This window comes from Pelodiscus sinensis, chromosome 8 (assembly GCF_052426305.1).
Source record: "Pelodiscus sinensis isolate ZL-2025 chromosome 8, ASM5242630v1, whole genome shotgun sequence".
NCBI lineage: Eukaryota > Metazoa > Chordata > Testudines > Trionychidae > Pelodiscus > Pelodiscus sinensis.
The window spans coordinates 63,600,879-63,621,927 of NC_143059.1; the positions used below are offsets into that span (position 1 = coordinate 63,600,879).

Consider the following 21,049-nt stretch of genomic DNA (forward strand, 5'->3'; position numbering starts at 1 on the left):
GTTGAACCTCTCTAGTGTGACACCTTCGGGACCTGACCGATGCCAAACCAGAGAATTTGCCTAAGCACAGAAGGTCAGTATTGTCTAGCATCATTACCAACACTTCCATTGCTTACTGAGTTCTTAGAAGACATTTAGGGGTAAACTAGAGCTAAATAACAGCACAGAACACTGGGAGTCAAGACTGATGGTTGTAAACAAAGTTTCTGGGACCATGAAAAATTTGGCCATACCCAGGATAAGTGGGCATTAGACCAACTAAAATCAAGCCGGACTACGGATGTTGGTGGACCAGATTTTGGTTCAACCTGTAGCTGTTTTGTGACTGCTCTTTTGCAGTGGATAAGCCACGTGTCCCACTAAGTTTGTTTCCCTATATCACAACTGCAGATGCAATTGGATGGGGGAGAGAATGAGCTTGGTATTAGCTCTGCCTCCTCACAGCACATCACATCACATCACAAGTGCAGGTGAGTTGGGATAGGGGAAGTAATTTGCTTTGGTCTGGGAGGAAGCAAATTACTTCTCCAGAAGCAGGAAGGAAATTGTGAATCTAGTGTTAGTTTCTCCCTTGAACTTCTTCTGGGGTGGTAGAGCTACCTTACGTAGGGCTGTTCCTAAAGGCATAGACCAGCTCATAATGAGCTCATATACCAGATGTGAGGTGACTAGCTACTAATTGTTAATCTGATGATGGCACTGTGGAGACCATTAACTCCATCCTGGGGTTATGACAGCTAATGTTAAACTGCAAAACTTAGAAAGTGAATGACCAGTTTCTATCATTCACATGAACATGATTCTTTTCTATGAGTTCACTCTTCTATTTAGAGAAAGATGTCACTGAGAGTGCCTCTCCTGTATGTACTTACCCAGTTGCTAAAATAACCCTTCTTAGTAACTGGCAGCTTTAAAAGCCAGCCAGCTGCTGATTTTGAAACAGAAGGTCAGCAAAAGGGAGTGAGAGACTTCAAGTCAGAACTTTAATGTGATTCTTGACTGGGCTGTCTGGAGTGTGTTACATACAGACTGGAAAATCATCTCCATAGGCTTTGAACCTTTTGTGTATATATAGATATATAGATATTCTTCACTCTATTGATTTCAAGATGAATTCGCAGCCTTGTGCTAGATGTGGCTTTGGGGTTTACCCTGCTGAGAAGATTAACTGTATAGATCAGGTCAGTAGACATCCTCTATCTTGATCATTTTGGAGGTTAATAAATGTATGTATTGGTACTATACTTACTAATACCGGGCCTAATCCTGCCTCCATTGAAGACACAGGCAAAATCCCTCGCACTGTAAATTCTTTATTTATACTGGATTTCAGAATTGAGATTAACTTTATTATAACATTTGTTGGAACAAAATTAAAAAATTGAAATGACAATAGATCTAATTAGTTCAATCACACAGTGGGAAATGGTTATTAATTATATGGATAGAGGGGATCAGCAATGGTATTTAGAAATCCATAGAATATACAATATTAAATGCAAGTAACTTTTGCTGTATTTTTATCTTTGCTATTTCTAGACATGGCACAAAGCCTGTTTTCATTGTGAAGTCTGCAAGATGATGTTAACTGTAAATAACTTTATCAGCTATCAGAAAAAGCCTTACTGTCAAGTGTAAGTGTGCTTATTTTTAAAAAGCATGGTGTCAAATTTAAGTTACCCTGCCATAATTCATTAGAAGAGTAGGTTTTGGATGGATTCGGGTCTTGTTCATTGTGGTGTGACACCTGAATGCTTCCACTAACATGGAGTTACTCTGGATTAATATGACTGGCAGATGAGATAAAAATTTGACCTCAAGTGTAACGTTTCCACATTTGTCGTGTCTTCTTGTAACTTAAAAGATACCAAAAGAGGTGATGTTTGAAGTATTTAGAAAAGTAAACTATCATGACTGTGATTTCTGTAACTCTGTCTGATTAAGAGTTAACAAGATGTGAATTCACTTATTAGCTAGAAAAATATGTAGAATACAGATTTTGGAGGGAAGTTTTTTTCTGAAAGTTTTTTATTTCATAATGATTAATTCTTGTCAAATGTGTCATTTGAAAGGAAAAGATGACAGTTGTTTTTATTCTATTATTCTCTTTCGTTATTAGAAACAGCATTGATATGAAATGATGATCATTAAAATTAATTTAGTTGTAGGCACCTACTCCATGCAATAACTTGTGTGTAACCGAGTACTCATGCTGGCAGGGTGTTTTGTTCATTATTTTTAAGAAGCATAAACCTAAAAAGTAAACCTATCTTTTTGGTGGTAACATACATTTAAAATTTCCCATTATACCTTATTTTATAGACATAACCCAAAAAACAACACATTCACAAGCGTCTATGAGACACCAGTAAATATAAACGTGAAGAAACAATCAGAAGCAATAAGCGAGGTAAGAAGTTTTAGGAAGAAGTGTGTTTTATATTTAGCTCTCAGAGGGGTAGCTGTGTTAGTCTGTAACTGAATTTTTTTTTAAACATTGAATTTTGTTTCAGAAAATCACCTTTGGAGTCATGTGTTCTGTTCTAAAACATAAAGTCCAGACAGAAACTCCTCCTTCTCTCCCAATATCTTTTTAAGGGTATTAAAAGTTTGTAGCCAGATTTGGATCAGAATTTTGCAAATGGGTTTATATGGGGCCACAACAATCAAACATGTCCATACTAAGGGGCTTTGAAATACATATCTGGATTTAAATTTCCCAGCTTGATTATGGTGATGTATAGATTTGTTATTCTTTTCTCTTAGATCAATTTTAGGTAGAAGACGACACATTTTGTAACATTTGTAGAATTTCAGTGAATACCAGGACTGGCTGGAAATTTTTGAAATGTAGATAAAATGGGGAAAAATGCCTAATGTGTTATATGCAGTGTATTGTTGTAGCTGTGTTGATCCAAGGACATTAGAGAGACATGGTGCATGAGATAGATTTGTGGATTTTTTCCCCCCTTTTTTCAACAATAAAAAATTTGCTAACTCTGGTGAATTTGTATCCTGCATGCTCACCATTCATTTAAATGTTTGCATTCAGCCAAGGGGAGCCATGGGAAAGAGTGGCCTGGGCCATTCACCTTCCAGTGGCTCCCCTTGGCTGAAAATGTTGAACTGCAGCCAATGGGAGCCGCGAGGCTCCGGAGCCGGTAAGTAAACAAACCGGGGTGGCCTATTAGCAGCTTTCTCACAGTGGCCCACTTTGAAAACACTGCATTAAAGAGACAAAGTGGGTCAGGTATTATCTTTTATGGGACAGACTTCTGTTGGTGGAAGAGACAAGCTCTTGAGCTTCCACGGAGCTCCTCTTCGTGGTTGGGAAATGTCCTAGGTGTCACAACTAAATACAAGGTGGAATACAGTGTTTAGCATACGTAGTGCATATTACATGTATTCCAGACCTGAAGAAGAGCTCGATAAGCCCCAAAGCTCGTTTCTTTCACCAACAGCAATTGGTCTAATGAAAAATGTTACCTCACCTACCTCGTCATTTTAACATCCCGAGACAAACGTGTCTACAACACCGCAAACAATTCAACATTATAATTGACTTATATTGCAAAGAAAGAGATCAAAACAATAGTTTTGTTAGTATCACTAGCAAGTCCCAAGGTAGAATTATGGTCTTACCTTCCTGTACATTTGGGGGCACATCTGACAGTCTTTACTCAGGCAATATATCTATTAATATTATTGGGAATCTTCTTGATTGAGAAATGTAGGCTCAGTGTTTCAGGGGATCACAAGAATATAAGAACGTAAGAATGGCCATACTGGGTCAGACCAAAGGCTCAGCTAGCCCTGTATCCTGTCTGCCAACAGAGGCCAATACTAGGTTCCAGAGGGAATGAAAAGAACAGGTAATCATCAAGTGATCCATCCCCCGGTGCCCATTACCAGCTTATGACAGAGGCTAAGGATACCATTCCTGCCCATTCTGGCTAATAGTCATTTATGGAACTGTCCTCTATGAATTTATCTAGCTCTTTGAATCCAGTTAAAGACCTGGCCTTTGCAACATCCTCTGGCAAGGAGTTCCAAGGTTGACTCCGTGTTGTGTGAAGAAATACTCCCTTTTGTTTGTTTTAAACCTGCTACTTATTAATTTCATTTGGTGACCCCCTAGTTCTTGTGTTATGGGAACAAGTACATAACTTTTCCTCCTTTACTTTTTCCACACCAACCATGATTTTATAGACCTGTATCATATTCCTCTTAGTCTTCTTTTTCCTAAGCTGAAAAGTCCTAGTCTTATTAAACTCTTATCATATGGCAGCTGTTCCATACCCCTAATCATTTTTTGTCCTTTCCTGAATTTTTTCCAGTGCCACAATATCTTTTTTTGAGATGAGGTGACCACATCTGCACACAGTATTCAAGATGTGGGCATACCATGGATTTATATAGAGGCAATAAGGCATCCTTTAAAAAAATGATTCCTAATATTCAGTTTGCTTTTTTGTCTGGTAATGCACATTGAGTGGATGTTTTCAGAGAACACCACAATGACTCCAAGATCTCTCTCTTGAGTGGTAACAGCTAATTCAGTCCCTATCATTGTATGTGTATACTTGGGCTTATGTTTTCCATATGTATTACTTTTCATTTATCAACGTTAAATGCATTCATTTTTGTTGCCCAGTCACCCACTTTTGTGAGATCCTTTTGAAGTTCTTCACATTCTGCTTGGGACTTAACTATCTTGAGCAGTTTTGTATCTTCTGCAAATTTCCAACCTCATTGTTTACCTCTTTCTCTATATCATTTATGAATATATTGAATAAAACTGACCATTTATTCTTACCCTTTGTTTCCTATCTTTTAACCGTGAGAGGATCTTCCCTCTGATGTAACATGTCCTTATCTAATACATTAAGTCTGTAGCAATGCTCACAGGACGTTGCTAGGAAGGCTGAACAAAGTTTTGCAAACTTGATGGCTTCAGTCATGTGAATTTATGAGGACATTTTCTTAAACTTTCTATTGCTTGTTTTGAATTGTGGGATCAAATGAACCTGAAAACTCAAAACCAAATCTTACTGATATCCCCAAGCCATAAAGTAGGTTCAGTTTCATTTCATTAGAATTTTTACCCAGGAGGTTTTCAAAAAATCTGATGAACTTGGGCTGAGATTTATTTAAAAAAAAGTCAGGTTTTGCATGGTTTTGTTGAGAACATTTGTACTGAAGTAGTATAGATGCATGGGATTTTCTTGTACCTGTACCCATATCAAAATTCTGTAAAAGGTTTTAACTGTTGAGCTTTTGAAAAACATTAGAGAACTTAAAGTCTTTTTGTTTTATGTCATTCTTTCCTGTTGTGTGGTGGTTTTTTTCCTCTGAAGACATTTATTTCAATTTTGTATTTTGGTAACTTCTAAAGTTAGAGAAGTATAGTATAGTAATATTGCATTTAATCACTGATAACTGGCCCATTTCCATGTGTAATGTTGCTTTATTGAATGTAGTATCCTTTGCTATATAATAATAATAATAATGATTATTATTATTATTTTATATGGGAATAATGTGTTTGTATATGATTTGGCATCCTACTAAAATTCCCCGTTAAACAAGGGAAGGAAGTTGTATTATTTAAAATATTGCACACACACTTCATATTTTTTTCTGCTTTCTGGACAATGCTGGCATCATACATTTAGCAGCATGCCTCATATGTTACACTTTTTCTTCCACATTCTTGCACACTATTCTTATGCATTAGGATTTTGCAATAACTCAGACACTATTACAAAATCTTCAACCACTGTTCTTTCTTTAAATTACGTGTGACACAGCTAGTCTGGAATGAGTCTAGGGTTATTGCAGGTTCTATTTCTGTTTCCAGGCTGTGATATGAGACCCCCATTACTTCCTCTGTGTGTGTGTGTATACATACATGCAAGGCAAATTATAGTTCAGAGATCACTTTCCCTTTCTTTCACACCTAAAGCAGCTCCTGTCCCTTTCAATCACATAAGAAATTTTGAACGCCAAAGAGGGGGTTGCTAAGTGTATTTAAGGGAATGATTCTTTAATCCTTATTCACTAACGTCCCTATTCACTGATATGGCAGTTTTGGGTCTCAAACAGTGTTCCCGCTAAACTGCTCAGCAGCAAAGCTTCGCAAGTGATTAATCAGCCCCGCCACGTCAGTGTCTCAGGGCTTCTTAGAGGGAATACCAGTCTCACACTATAGATGCTAAATGTGTAAAAGAATTCTTACTTGAGAAAACGTTTTAGTTGAAATGTTAAAAGTAACTGGTGAAACTGAGGACATTACATTACAGTAGAGAAGAAGAATGGTTTTATTCTTAAGGCACTAAACTAGGATGCAAGATCATAGACTCCTAGGGCTGGAAGAGACCTCAGGAGGTCATCGAGTCCGACCCCCCACCCAAAGCAGGACCAACCCTAACTAAATCATCCCAGCCAGGGCTTTGTCAAGATGGGACTCTAGGGATGGAGATTCCACCACCTTCCTACGTAACCCATTTTAGTACTTCACCACCCTCCTAGTGAAATAGTTTTTCCTAATATCCAACCCAGACCTCCTCCACTGTAACTTAGACCATTGCTCCTTGTTTTGCCATCCATCACTACTGAGAACAGCCTCTCTCCATCCTCTTTGGAACACTCCCTTCAGGAAGTTGAAGGCTTCTATCAAATCTGCCCCTCACTCTTCCCTTCTGCAGACTAAAGATATGAGTGCAGTTTACTACTCTGTAACTGACTTCCTGCAAGACACTTAGTCAAGTCCCTTAATCTGTCCGTGCTGCTTCTCTTCAGCTGTAAAATGGAGATAACAATACACACTTTCAGTATTCTTTGGTCTTGTCTATTTTGATTGTCAGCTCTTCAGGGCAACACAGATAGTCCCTTGGGGTATGTCTACACTACCCTCCCAGTTCGAACTAGGAGGGTAATGTAGGCATACCGCACTTGCAAGGAGGTACCTCGAGGTGTACCGGTAGTTCGGAATAGGAATCCTAGTCCGAACTACCTAGTTCGAGCCCCGTGTAGCCGCGCTACACGGGGTTCGAACCAGCGGGGATTTAAAAATGGCGGCTCCCCGCTTATGCAAATGAAGCCCGGGAAATTCAAATCCCGGGCTTCATTTGCAAGTGCGGTATGCCTACATTACCCCGCTAGTTCGAACTAGCGGGGTAGTGTAGACATACCCTTGGTTTCTTATGTGTGAGTACAGGGCCTAGCACAGATAGTCCCTTGGTCTCAGTTGAGGTCCCAAGATGCTGTTGCAAAATCATAGAATCATAGATTACTAGAACTGGAAGGAGCCTTGAGAGGTCATCAAGTCCACTCCCGTACCTTCACGGCAGGACCAAGCACCGTCTAGATCATATCTGATAGAACTCTATCCAACCTGCTCTTAAAAATCTCCAATGATGGAGATTCTACAACCTCCCTGGGCAATTTATTCCAGTGTTTAACCACCCTGACAGCTATGACATTTTTCCTAATATACAATCTAAACCTCCCTTGCTGCAATTTAAGCCCCTTGCTTCTTGTCCTATCATCATAGGCCAAGGAGAACCATTTTCCTTCCTCCTCCTTGTAACATCCTTTTAGATACTTGAAAACTGCTATATGTCCCTTCTCAGTTTTCTCTTTTCTAAACTAAATAAGCCCAATTCTTTCAGTCTTCTGTCAAATATTAAGTTTTCTAGATCTTTTAATCACTTTTGTTGCTCTTCTCTGGACTTTCTCCAATTTTTCCACATCTTTCTTAAAATGTGGTGCCCAGGACTGGACACAATAATCACAATACTCCAATTGAGACCTAATCAGCAGAGTAGAGCAGAATTACTTCTCGTGTCTTGCTTACAACGCTCCTGTTAATGCATCCCAGAACCAGGTTTACTTTTTTGCAAGTTTCACACTGTTGACTCATATTTAGCTTGTGGTCCACTGTGACCCTTGGATCCCTTTCTGCAGTACTTCTTCTTAGACAGTCACTTCCCATTCTGTATGTGTGGAACAGATTGTTCCTTCTGAAGTGGAGAACTTTGCATTTGTCCTTATTAATCTTCATCCTCTTTGCCTCAGACCATTTTTCTAGTTTGTCCAGATCATTTTGAATTATGACCCTATCCTTCAAAGCACTTAAAACACCTCCAAGCTTGGTATCATGTGCAAATTTAATAAGCGTACTCTCTATGCCAATATTTAAATCATTGCTGAATATATTGAACAGAATCGATCCCAGAATAGACTCCTGTGGAACCCCTTTTGTTATGTCCTTCCAGCATGACTATGATCCATTAATAACTACTCTCTGAGAATGGTTATCCAGCCAGTTATGCATCCACCTTATAGTAGCCCCATTTATTAATAAATCATAATAAAATGAAGACACAGAGGTACTTTTTGCCATTAATTACATTTGTACAACCTGACTGACTTCACTGAGGTTGCATAGGGTAAAAAGAGATAGAATATTGCCCACTGGCTGATACACAGGATCGATATCTCTAACACTTGAACTGTATGTTTTGCACAGATTTTTCTCTTGATTTCAGTTATCATTGTGTTATTGGTACCTAAGATCCAGATTGTCCTCTCAGATTTTCATAGGGCTGTCCCTCGCTCTGTTGTGTAAGTTCTGTGGTAGCAGAATATCTTAATCAGAAGCCTACTGTGTAGAACTGAGATGTTTGCACTATGGACTAAAATCTAACCTGTGGCATTTGTTGGGAGGCACATAGGAGGCAGGTGTGTGTCCTTTGCATGACACAGAAACGCATGTTGTGCATCCTGCCTATGGCAGTTGGTAGCTGGAGGCTGGTGACAAACAAAAGGAATGAAATATAGTTAGCTAGGTAAAGGGGACCTGGTGGGGAGGAAAGGAAGAAAAGTGTCCAGGAAGCAGCATTTTCTCAAAGGCCACAGAGTTTGGGTTGTCTGGGACTGTGTTTGTTTAGTAGGTTCTAACATAAACAAAATGGCATCTGTCTGTATCTGTCTCTATTTAAAAACATACGGCTGGATCTTTAGTTGATGAAAATTGGCCTATCTTTCCGTGCTAGTGTACGCCAGTTGTGGATCTGGTACATGCACAGAGTGTGTGCATTTGTTCACAGTTTTGTTTTGTTAAGTAGTAAACAAAGTCTGGCAGTGCTTTAAATTTTTTCTTACCTTTTTTATGCTGCAGTTTTTGCACTCGCTGTTTAGTATTATGCACTTCAACATTTTCAGCACTTTCCCACCTTAAAACAATGGCCTGTTGCAACCATGATGCGAGAAAAACCTATTGATGCCATTATTTTTGTAGATTAAATATCGAGAAGAGGGGGAACAATTCAAATCGTTTTTTCACTGGAATGTGACAACCAGAGATATGGAAGCTGCTCACAGAGTTCAACAGCTGTCTAGTCAGGTAAGAGATATCCCTCAAGTACACATGTTCATGTAAACAGCTAAGATGCAGTCTGCCACCCATCAGCTTGAGTGAGCTACATGCCAAATGGGATCATTATTGCTCTGTTTTTATTCACTATGCTTCAGTCATGAGAGTCCATTTATTATTATTTCCTTAGTAGCTTGTTTAACTTTCACTAGCTTTTCTAGGGAGCATATTTTAGTTATTAAAAAGAGCAGAGCAAGAGCCAAGAGATTCGGGATTCTATTCCTGATTCAGCCATGGAGTCATGCATGAGCTTGGTCAAGTCATTTAACTTGCATGAACATTTACTCAGCAAATGTTCTTCTGGCGAGTTTTGGGAAATGGGCCCTTATTTCATATCACATAAGCAAACCTTATTGAATGTGCTTAGAAATATTCTCTGATGGGGGAAAGAGTCAGCACAAAGTCCATGACACTTAAGATCCACTTTCATTCTCAAAGCGAGACTGAAGCAGAGCATGGGCCTCATGCTTTTCCTCAAAATTTTCTTTTCCCTGGCAGATGAACTCTTTGGATTTAAAAATGAGCATACACTTCTCCACTGACTTCGTCTCTCCTTTTTAGAACGCCTACCATGCTGCATACGCGGGAAGCAAAGCCTGGTGTTCTGGAACGATCCCAGATCCTGAAATGGTCAAGATAGCGCAGGCGCAGAAGGCTTCTCAAGAGGTCTGAGGGATGATTCTATTTCTCTGAGTTATAGTGTGTGGAGGACTTTGCAGTGTCATGTATCAAACGTTCAGTAACAAATTACAAAAGGAGGGGGTGACATGCATTGACTGCTATGTTGAGCAGAAGTGTTTGGTCTTGTGAGCACTATCTATATATACAGTCAAGGTCATCTAACAGAGTTACTGCCAAGTTTAGAAATTATTTTCAAGTGGAACTACCATGAACTTCTGCAAGTTACATACATTGCAGCTACAGGACAGTAACATCTTAAGTAACTCTGACTGAATCCTGAGTCCAACATCTTCCAATGTTGCCACAACTACTACTTATGGGTTGCACTGTCAGTGGATTAAATGCCTTATTTTTTGTGTAGTGTAGACAAGGATCTATTGCTTTTCCATCAAACTGAAGTGAATGGAAATCAAGCCTGGTTTAAGAATTGAAGAGCTGTGACTACACAAGGGGGTGGTGGTCTCTACTAAACTAGTAACTACTAATAAATCTTTTGTTTGCAAAAATACCAAAGGGAAAGATTGTAAACAGATTTTCCCATTTTACATAAGAAATGTTCCTAAATTTTGAATTGATGAAACACGTTTTCCTGTATATGTAAACTATTTTAAAATCCTTTAACCATGTATAGCCATGCTGATGGGACCTGTGATTTTCACTTGAGTTAAGTCCATTATGGTTTTTAAAAGTCATCAGGATAATATAACCAATAACAATTAAAATGCATGCATTAAGAGAAGCATCACATTAATGGACAGAGGGTTTTTCTTTAACAAAATAAAACTTGCATACTTTTCTAGTTGAAATACACAGAAGAATATGAACAACAGAAAGGCAAAGGCAGTTTTCCAGCTATGATCACTCCAGCTTACCAGATAGCTAAGAGAGCCACTCAGCTAAGCAGTGATGTAAGTCCCAATTTGTGTGTTGTGTCAAACTTACTGAAGTTCAGTGAAACTTTGATTTAAAAGAATTCACATTAAAAGGTACTTTCCATGGCTAACACTGAGGCTGTGTCTAGACTACATGGCTCCATCGATGGAGCCATGTAGATTAGGGTTATAGGCAAAGGCAAATGAAGCCGCGATTTAAATGATTGCGGCTTCATTTAAATTTACATGGCTGCCGCGCTGAGCTGACAAACAGCTGATCAGCTGTTTGCCGGCTCAGCGCGCTAGTCTGGACGCTCCCGCACCGACATCAAAGCCCTTTGTCGGCAGCCCCGTTATTTCTCGTGGGATGAGGTTTACCGGGGCTGCCGACAAAGGGCTTTGATGTTGGCAGGGTAGCATCCAGACTAGCGCGCTGAGCCGACAAACAGCTGATCAGCTGTTTGTCGGCTCAGCGCGGCAGCCATGTAAATTTAAATGAAGCCACGATCATTTAAATCGCGGCTTCATTTGCCTTTGCCAAAAAAACAAATCTACATGGCTCCATCGACGGAGCCATGTAGTTTAGACGTACCCTAATTGTAAAAGGACTCCTGTAAAGGTGGAAAAATTTTGAATATGTTACATTGACACAGGAGACTAGTAAACTAGCTAGCCTTGGAAAAATATCATATATAACAAGCTGAAGCTTTTCTCTTTAACCAACATAAGTTGCTCCAGTAAAAGATGTTACCTCAGCCACCTTTGTCTTTCATGTGTAACAAATGAAAGTATGGGCATTTTCTATGATATATGGAACACTCGTCACGTAACTGCCTTATCAAATTTGAAAATTGCTGCACTATTCTATACCCTGTGAATTATTTACTCTGATTTCCCTTTTGTATTTGTATTCATTTATTTATCCACTTACTCTTTTTCATCTCTTTTTCCTATTTAGAATATAAAATTATATACCATTACATTGGTAAATTAATTTACTTCCGATTTACTTTAATTTATCTATGCATGTAATGTACCATATTATAAAAATAACAATTGAATCCAAAGAGATCCAGTGAAAATGAAAACCATGAAAATCACTTGAAATATATTGCAGTGTTTTCTATGTATAAGATCAGCCATTGCAGTAATACAGTTGTAAGCTATAGGTTTGGGGTTATCAATCAAGAATCTGGTACTATTTTTATTGAATAATATTGTTCACCTAAATCATATCCAACTCTCACTGAGATTGGAGTCTTTCCATTGACTTTAAGAAGAGTTGCACTGTGGCCTTAATAAGAAGACAGCTTTCTATGTTGTAGATAGCTGCATAATCACTGGGTTTTTTGTGTTTCTTGGTATTAATAAAGAGATAATGCTGTATGAAGTATTGGGAATATATTTTTCCCATAGTGCAGTTTTCTATAATTGCCATAAAATGATCACCTTTGGCTCTTGGTAGATCCAGACAGGATGAGAGAAATAATAGAACAATTTAAGCTAATGCATGTAGTTTGATGAGTAAAATCAAAACACACTATATCAGTCTATTTTAGTCAGTAGTATAGGCACCTGCCTTTGTGTTTACAGCAGAGATAATTCTATTAAGGACAGAAAACTGTGATTAATACATTAGCTGAAACCAAGGTCAGTAGTTTTAAAATGTGCTTTATATTTTCTCCCCCCAGGTGGCATATAAACAAGGACACAAAGACAGGGTTTCCAGTTACAGCACTGTGGTAGACACTCCAGAGTTACTGCACGCAAAAGCTGGAGGGCAGCTTATGAGAGATGTAAGTGTAACATGAGAGAACAAGCAACCTTTTTCAATCCCGAATAATCCCGAGAGCAGGTCTGTCCTGTGTACAGAAGGAGGCAGGGGTCTCATTATGTGATCATGTAATTAAAGATTATACAAATAAGAGGGGCGATTGAATAACTTTGGAGTGGTTGAATTTGCAACCTCAGTAGTGTTTTTTGTTGCTTTTTTTCTGTGTAGCTGATTTAAAAGTGTGTGGGATACTTGTCCCCAAAGTATCTTGTTTTTTTACAGCTGAAATACACTGAAGAATATGAACAGCAGAGAGGAAAAGGCAGCTTTCCTGCTATGATCACTCCAGCTTATCAGATAGCCAAGAAAGCTAATGAACTAGTCAGTGATGTAAGTGTCAAAAACAATGTCTCTCTTGAGGAAAACAAACGAACGAACAAACAACCCCCCCCCCAAAATTAGGGCCAAATTCTTTTCTGGCAAAATTCCATTAGTACCGGTGGAGTTATACCATAGGATTTCTGGTAATTGTTTTTCATAGACAGGAAGATGCACGAGGGAAAATAAAGCCTTTATATTTCAAAAGCGATACTGTTAATCTCTGAGAACAGAAGCCCTCCCAGGCTGCATTTGGACACAGCGGAATGAGAGGAGGGATCATAAAAAGCTCTCAAGCCTCCACTCTGCTCAGCCTTTAGGGTATGTCTACACTACCACCCTAATTCGAGCTAGGGTGGTTAATGTAGGCAACCGAAGTTGCAAACGAAGCCTGGGATTTAAATTTCCCAGGCTTCATTTGCATCTTGCCAGGCGCCGCCATTTTAAAATCCTGGCTAGTTCGGACTCCATGCCCGCGGCTACACGCGGCACGGACTAGCTAGTTTGGATTAGGCCACGAGGTGTACCGGTAGTTCGGAATAGAAAGCCTAATGCAAGATGCAAATGAAGCCCGGGAAATTCAAATCCCGGGCTTCATTTGCAACTTCGGTTGCCTACATTAACCACCCTAGTTCGAACTAGGGTGGTAGTGTAGACATACCCTCAGAGTTTCTGAGGAGCAGCTCTAATTTATATCATAGGCCAGGGGTGGGCAAAAGGGCCTCCGTGGGTCAAATCTGGCACGCCAAGTGGATGGGTCCGGCCCATGGAGGCCCTGCTGCTCCACTGCCCCCAGGCCTTGATTGGCCTGGGGGTGGGGGAGCATGCAAAGCCTCTTCCAGGGCATGGGTGCCTAGTGGGAAGGGGGGGCAAAGAGGCTCCCCCACACCCAGACCAATCATGGTAGCCCTGCCCTTCCTGTTTAGGCCCCTTCCCTTCCTGTTTAGGCCCCACCCCTTCTGGGGTGGCCTGGGGCAATTTCAAAAATTTTTGAAGTGGCCCCTGGGCAAAAATTATTGCCCACCCTGTCATAGGCACACAGTCCCTCTTACAGGAGGGTTGGTTTGAGCAGAGCTCTACCCCTGCCTTAGTTTACCCTTGATTCCCTCTCTTTCCCTTTATGCCGGAGCAGGAGCGAGCTTTGACTGAGGGGCACAAAGTGGATTAGAGAAACCAGTCTTTTGAGTATTAAGCTTCTATGTATAAAATAAAATACGCAGGGCTGGCAACAGATTTTGCCAGGTCCTGGGCAATGGTTGGGGGCTTAGACGCCAAGCCCCCGGAAGGGGCGGAGCTTTGAATGGAAGGGGTGGGGCTAGAAACTAACCTCCCCTCAGCGATGCCTGGACTGTGCCGTGCATGACTCTGGAGGTGATTTTAAGGGGCCCACTGCTCCGGCTGCTGCGGTAGCAACCTGGAGCCCCAGGCCCTTTTAAATCTCTGGACCCTGGGACAACTGCCCCCTTTGCTCTCCCCTCCCCTCAGTCAGCAACCCTGGAAAGTATATCAAATGTTTCTCTTGGCTCAGGGCTGACATAGTTTCACAATCACCCCTCTCCCTGGCCATTCTCTGGTGGCTTTATTCTTCCTGGTGCATAATACTCTTGTGAGACACTGAATGTCCTGTGTTCCTACTGAAGTCATTTTGGAGCTGACGTCACATAGCAGCTCTCAGCACCTTTCAGGACTGACCCTCCGGGCAGCATTGTGGGCCTGCAATCTTTAGCGAATATAATTTGTCTGCCTTTGCCTCAGTGCCACAATTATAATGTTTTAAAAATGTGCAGCAACCCACTGCCAGAAGCAGTGATGATTTAAAAAGCAGTTTCAAGGGAAGATAACATTACCAGCCTCTTATGAGGCTAAATTAAACCACGTGTCTTCAAATTGACTCATTAGTATCAATTTTTACACAGGCAGTGAAAGGTATAGCATACTGTGCCAGCTGCATGGAAATTACTTGAAAAGGAGAAGGCAGAATTATTCTGGTTATTAACTCATCAGTGAAAGTCAAGAGGGGATCCTTAGTGTTAATGTCAAAGGCAGATGAGTTCCGAACATTGAAACTTTGTACACTACCCTTGTTCTGAGGAGGAACTCTTATTCGTGTAAAAAACTGCTTGTGTTGGAAAAAGGACAAGCATATAGCATGTCGGCACTATTTCAGCTTCATTGAAGAGACAGTCGGTCTTGGGCCTGAACTTGAAAACGGCTCAACTGAAACTATGATTGGGCCTAGCAGACATGCTAGTGATGAGCACTTCTCAGAATCAAAAATCATTATTGGTGGGCAAATGACCCTGTGGTAGAGTATACCAAACTCATTGAGATCAGATAGGTATTTAGGTAAATACTGTTTTTTTAACTTTCTGGTGCACCCAATGTTAGCCACTGCTAGAGGCAAAATGCTAGATATGGTAAACGAATGAACTGAACTAATATGGCAAGCCATATGTTCCTAAAATATTATTAAATACAAGTAGAAAACTTTGCTTCTAAAGACTGGTTGCCATGAAAAATTTTGGCAATCCTTTACTATTAGCATTTGCATGTGATTTTATTATATGGCATATGTGTAACAGGCTTGTGCTTTTCTTTCTCCTAGGTGAGGTACCATCAAAGATATGAAAAAGAGATGAAGGGAAAAGCCAGCCATGCAATTGGAACAGATGACACTTTTGCAAAAGAAAATATAGATCATTTAAGCCAGGTATGCAACAACTAAGAGCTACCCAGGTGCCCATGCTACAGCTAGCAGTTAATATTGCTGACTGCATTAGAATTTACTAATGGAAATGAGATTTGCTGTCTCTTGTCGTAAACTTTGTTTTCCCACATGATAAATCAAGGCACCAAGAAGAGACCAGCATGATAATACTGTAGTTTGCCTGTATAAATAAGTAAGTATCATTAGAAGGGTTTAATAGATAAGTGTTAGACTCATAGGAATCATAGGATCATAGGATTGGAAGAGACCTCAGGAAGTCATCGAGTCCAACCCCCTGCTATAAGCAGGACCAATCCCAACTGGGATTGTTGTCTTGGTGGCGCAAAGATCAGTCAATTTTACTATATTATCCTTACGCTTGACCGTGCTCTAGAGGCAAGTTTTGTTTCACTAGCTGTTTCCTGTTCATAGTTCATAATTTTGTATTATGGTACCATTTCTCTGCTACCCCTGAACTTGGTACTCATTTTAGGAGACTTTTCTAGGTTCTCCAGGAGGGATGTACATGCCCAAATGAAAAAAGGATGAAGTGAAGGAAAAAAGAAAGTTAGACACATTCTCCAGGCCATCATTTCAGGAAATCTGAGAAACTTTGCAGCATTAAATATCTGCAACTGTCACTTAAGAAAATACAAAGTCTCTTAGACTGTGGTTGTGATAGGAATGATATTTTTATTCTGATGAGCTATGCCTCTGGTATACTGGGAACAAACAGGCTTTCTTTCAATCTCGGTCTTTATGGTTTTGTCTTTGCTTTTGTTCCATAGTGCAGGGAATGTAATATTTTGGGAAATGCTAGAAAAAATATTAATATTTAATAACACTTAATATCTTAATATTAATTAACATTCCAATTAAATTATGTCTGTCCTAGTAATACAACTTAAGGGTCACAATATCAGGAATGTATGTTTCTGAGCTCAGGTAATATTTTTTGCATATGCTGTTGTACCCAGTCAGATTTGTTTTTAATCTAAGCCTTTAGGGGAAAAGTCTTGCACCTACTTCATAAAACATTTATAACTTTAAATTTCCTCACTGTTTTTACCCCAAACTGGTTTATTCAATATATCTCTTAGAAGTGCGCACAGCAAGCCCCATTAACAGTTACAATGGCAGAAATTTAAAATCAGAATACACCTTCTGAACTAACAAATGTTTCATTCAAAAAAATAAATGAATAAAGAGGATATTCCTACTATTCCCATAAAAGCTGGGCAATTTAAATGCTTGTAACTTTAAAACTAACCTAATCTTTTCTTTAAGCACGGTGTTGAAACCTTGGATCACAAACTTCAAGTTTGGCTTGATTTTTTTAATCTCATTGGGCCAATTTTTGATACTCTTATTCAAGATTAATTTAACTTTACTCCATGAATATTCCCATCAGAGTGAATGGACTACTTGGCTGTGTCTACACTGGGCCACTTATTCCGGAAAATCAGCCGCTTTTCCGGAATAAGCTGCGAGCTGTCTACACTGGCCCTTGAATTTCCGGAAAAGCAACGACGCTCTACTGTACAAAATCAGCCGCTATTCCGGAAAAACTATTCTGCTCCCGTTCGGGCATAAGTCCTTATTCCGGAACACTGTTCCGGAAAAGGGCCAGTGTAGACAGCCCAGTAGTCTTTTCCAGAAAAGCGCGTCTACATTGGCCACAGACACTTTTCCGGAAAAAGGGCTTTTCCGGAAAAGCAGCCTGCCAATGTAGACGCTCCTTTTCCGGAAAAACTGAAAACGGAATAGTATTCCGTTTTAAGCATTTCCGGATATTCATGCCAGTGTAGACACAGCCCTTTTGTATTAAGATATTGCGTAATATGAATAATATTGTTTTCAGACTTGGAGCAAGCATAGAAAATTTCAAAGAAATTTTGAGTTATGAGGAACTGAAAAACAAGAAGGGAAGTTAGAATTCAGCTGGAAGACTAGTATTTTAAAAGAGTGACTCAGCTAATTTTGTAGTTATTTTGGATTCTCTTATACATATTTATAGTACATCTTGAATGCAGGATAACTATAGACACTGTTATCATATCATTGACAGACTTCACTGTAGACCCAACTTATCATGTGACACATGATGTGACGTAGCATGACCGGTGAGAAGTCATAGGAGAAATGCCACAAATATTTGTAGCACTCGTACTGCTACACTATTCCTACCATGGCAAGCATCCTCATTTCACCTGATCTGGCACATTATTAGAAAAGATGTATACAAAGTTACATAATACGGGTTGAACCTCTCTAGTCCGGCCCCCTTGGGACCTGACCAATGCTAAACCAGAGAATGAATAAACCAGGGGAGATCAATATTGCAGTGAGTGAATCTCTATTTTTATTTCACCAAGGCGAATAAATGAACAGTGATTGCAGTGCTGTTTTATAATAATATATGGCTGTACTATGCACCCTATATAAGCCTATACCTAGCCAAAGCTTATCAGGTCTCTTCATAACAAAGAGCTAGTGTTCTTCTACAATTTTACTGTATTGACACAAGGAAAGAAGTAAATAAAGCATAAAAAACATGTTTGACTAGCAGCATAACCAGCACTTCCCCTGCTTTCTGGTCTGTTAGAAGACACTTGGGGTAATGAAGAGCTAAATAACAGCACAGAGCTCTGAGTGCCAGGTGTAAGCAAACTTTATGGGACCGCAGGAAACTTGGCTGCACCTATGATAAGCGAACATCTAGCTATCTAAATCATGCCAGACCACGGATGTTGTCGAACCAGAGACTGCTGAACTAGAGAGGTTCAGCCTGTAGGCACGTATGTGAAGTGGTTTCTAATGAGGAAATTGTTTTTTTTCTTTTACTAAGATTGTTTAAAATAAAATCTTTCAATAATTTCTTTTTCACAAACCCTTATTTAAAGACACTTTCCACTTCATGGCACTAATTCCGGAATAGTAATCATCTTCTTACCACTGTATATATTTTAGAAATGTGCATCTGTCTGTGCGTCTGTTTGTTCAAGAACTTCTCCTAAACAGTAGGAGCTAGGACCACCTAATTTGGTAGGCAGCTTCCTCTTATCGTAACTTAAAGCAAGGTCAAGATTTGGCTGTTCTGGGACAATGGGTGCCTGGAATGGGATCGTTTCACAACCAGTGGAGAGAGAGGAGTGTGCTAGCAGGGATAGTTATACTCACAAGCGAGCACAGGGGGCAGCCAGCACAGGTTACAGTTCTCTTCATGAATGATCGCAAGGGGGCAGCAAGCACCCCAGCCTTACGTAGAAGGTGCTGACTGGCAGCACAGCCCCCTGCCATCCCAGCCTGCCCCAGGGAACAGCTGCAGCTTCCTCTTATCATAACTTAAAGCAAGGAAAGGGTTTGATTTAAAGTGTATGTGTGTGTGAGGCGGGGGGCTGAAGTTCCCTCACCCCTGGTTTGTATGGGAATGCATAAAACCAGACAGAAAAGAGACAGAATCACCAGGCAGGTGAAAGGGGCTGGCTGAGCATGGGCTTCCCTCATCTGGGACGGCCCCAACCCACCCTGAGCTTCCCACCCTCAGGTGCCCTTTTGGGAGGATGGAAGGGCTAGAGCTCCCCTTCTTCTCTCAATTCATACAGGAACATTGCTGTCAGTTCCCCTTCATCAGAAAGCAAAGGGAAAGTGCACAGTTTGCGGCAATCCTCACTCTGGCTGGTCAGCATAGGAGAAGACGAACCTGGACCTGCCCCAGCCAGGGGACATGCATCCCTCCCCCAGCTGTGCTTGCTGGAGCTGCAGCGGCCATGGGGAGGCGCTTCTCACCTGGCCCCAAGCTGCTGTGGTGCGAAAGGGCTGGAATACTCCTCTCTCCCTGAGGCAGCCTGCATACTGAACCCCTCATCCTCAACCCCACCCCAGGGCAATGATTTAAATGAAGAAAAACAAAAAAGAATTAAGTGAAGAAACCGAGCAATGCTGGGTTGATCCTCTAGCAAATAATAAAACTGAGTAGGCATTTCTTTATTTTTTAATGATAGAAATGTAGCCGTGTTAGTTTGGTGTAGCTGATACAAACAACAGGATTATGTAGCACTTTAAAGACTAACAAGATGGTTTGTTAGGTGATGAGCATTTGTGGGCCAGACCCACTTCCTCAGATCAAATAGTGGAAGAAAATAGTAACAACCATATATACCAAAGGATACAATTAAAAAAATGAACACATATGAAAAGGACAAATCAAATTTCAGAACAGGAGGGGGATGGGGGGAGGTAAATGTCTGTGAGGTAAAGATATTAGAGGTGAGTTTGAATAAAGACTCTAATTATCTTACCCATTACAAAGATAGCTTCCCCAATTATCACCTCTAATATCATTAGCTCCCAGACATTTACCTCCCCCCCCAATCCCCCTTCTGTTCTGAAATTTGATTTATTCTTTTCATATGTGTTCATTTTTTTAATTGTATCCTTTGGTATATATGGTTGTGACAATTTTCTTCCACTATTTGATCTGAGGAAGTGGGTCTGGCCCACGAAAGCTCATCACCTAATAAACCATCTTGTTAGTCTTTAAAGTGCTACATAATCCTGTTGTTTGTTTTTTAAGGTATTCACCACCATAATATCTGAGCATCTCTCATTTGATAATTAATTCATCCTCAGAATACCCCTATGAAGTTGAGAAGCCCATGAGAACTACTGTCACAGAGAAGTTAAGAAACATAGGGCATGTGATACAGAGTCAGACTTGAACCAGATCTCCTGAGTGTCTTAACCACAAGACAGGAGAGGGATCACTTGATGATTACCTGTTTCTGTTTACTCCCTCTGAGACACCTGGCATGGGCCACTGTCAGAAGACTGGATACCGGGCTGGATGGACCTTTGGTCTGATTCCCTTTGGCCATTCGTATGGTCTAATGTTCTTTATGAGACCCGGTTTTCTTTTCTTTTGGTTTTGGGCCTAGTGAAGTCAGGGTGAAATTTGGAGGGTGTATTCATCTTCTCTGTACTGGAGAAATACCATCTTGAAAGTAACTAGCATCACCTGTGCTTCTATTGTAGCACAAATTAAGATGCCATAGAAAAAGTTTACACAGTGGGTGATTAATTATATATATTTTGTTATGAAATGAACAAACTTTAGAAAGAAATGGTAGTTATGAACTGTACGTGCAAGTTACAGAGGCTGGGAAGCTTAGAAAAGTCATTAATAATCCACTCGCTCC

At 40.2% G+C, this 21,049-nt stretch overlaps 1 protein-coding gene across 3 annotated transcripts in view; it reads left to right on the top strand.

Moving 5' to 3' along the window:
- The first annotated feature begins 923 nt into the window (after window positions 1-923).
- The window catches only part of NRAP (nebulin related anchoring protein), a 74,363-nt gene continuing 54,237 nt past the window's right edge, over window positions 924-21,049 (top strand). For all 3 annotated transcript variants that reach the window (XR_012905715.2, XM_006134973.3, XM_006134975.3), the window contains exons 1-9: window positions 924-1,181; window positions 1,540-1,634; window positions 2,323-2,410; window positions 9,305-9,409; window positions 10,001-10,105; window positions 10,921-11,028; window positions 12,684-12,788; window positions 13,049-13,156; window positions 15,750-15,854. Coding sequence is in view for 2 of the 3 variants with exons in the window: in XM_006134973.3 (XP_006135035.3) it covers window positions 1,110-1,181; window positions 1,540-1,634; window positions 2,323-2,410; window positions 9,305-9,409; window positions 10,001-10,105; window positions 10,921-11,028; window positions 12,684-12,788; window positions 13,049-13,156; window positions 15,750-15,854 (891 nt within the window). In the remaining variant the exon portion in view is untranslated. The remainder of the gene's footprint in view (window positions 1,182-1,539; window positions 1,635-2,322; window positions 2,411-9,304; window positions 9,410-10,000; window positions 10,106-10,920; window positions 11,029-12,683; window positions 12,789-13,048; window positions 13,157-15,749; window positions 15,855-21,049) is intronic.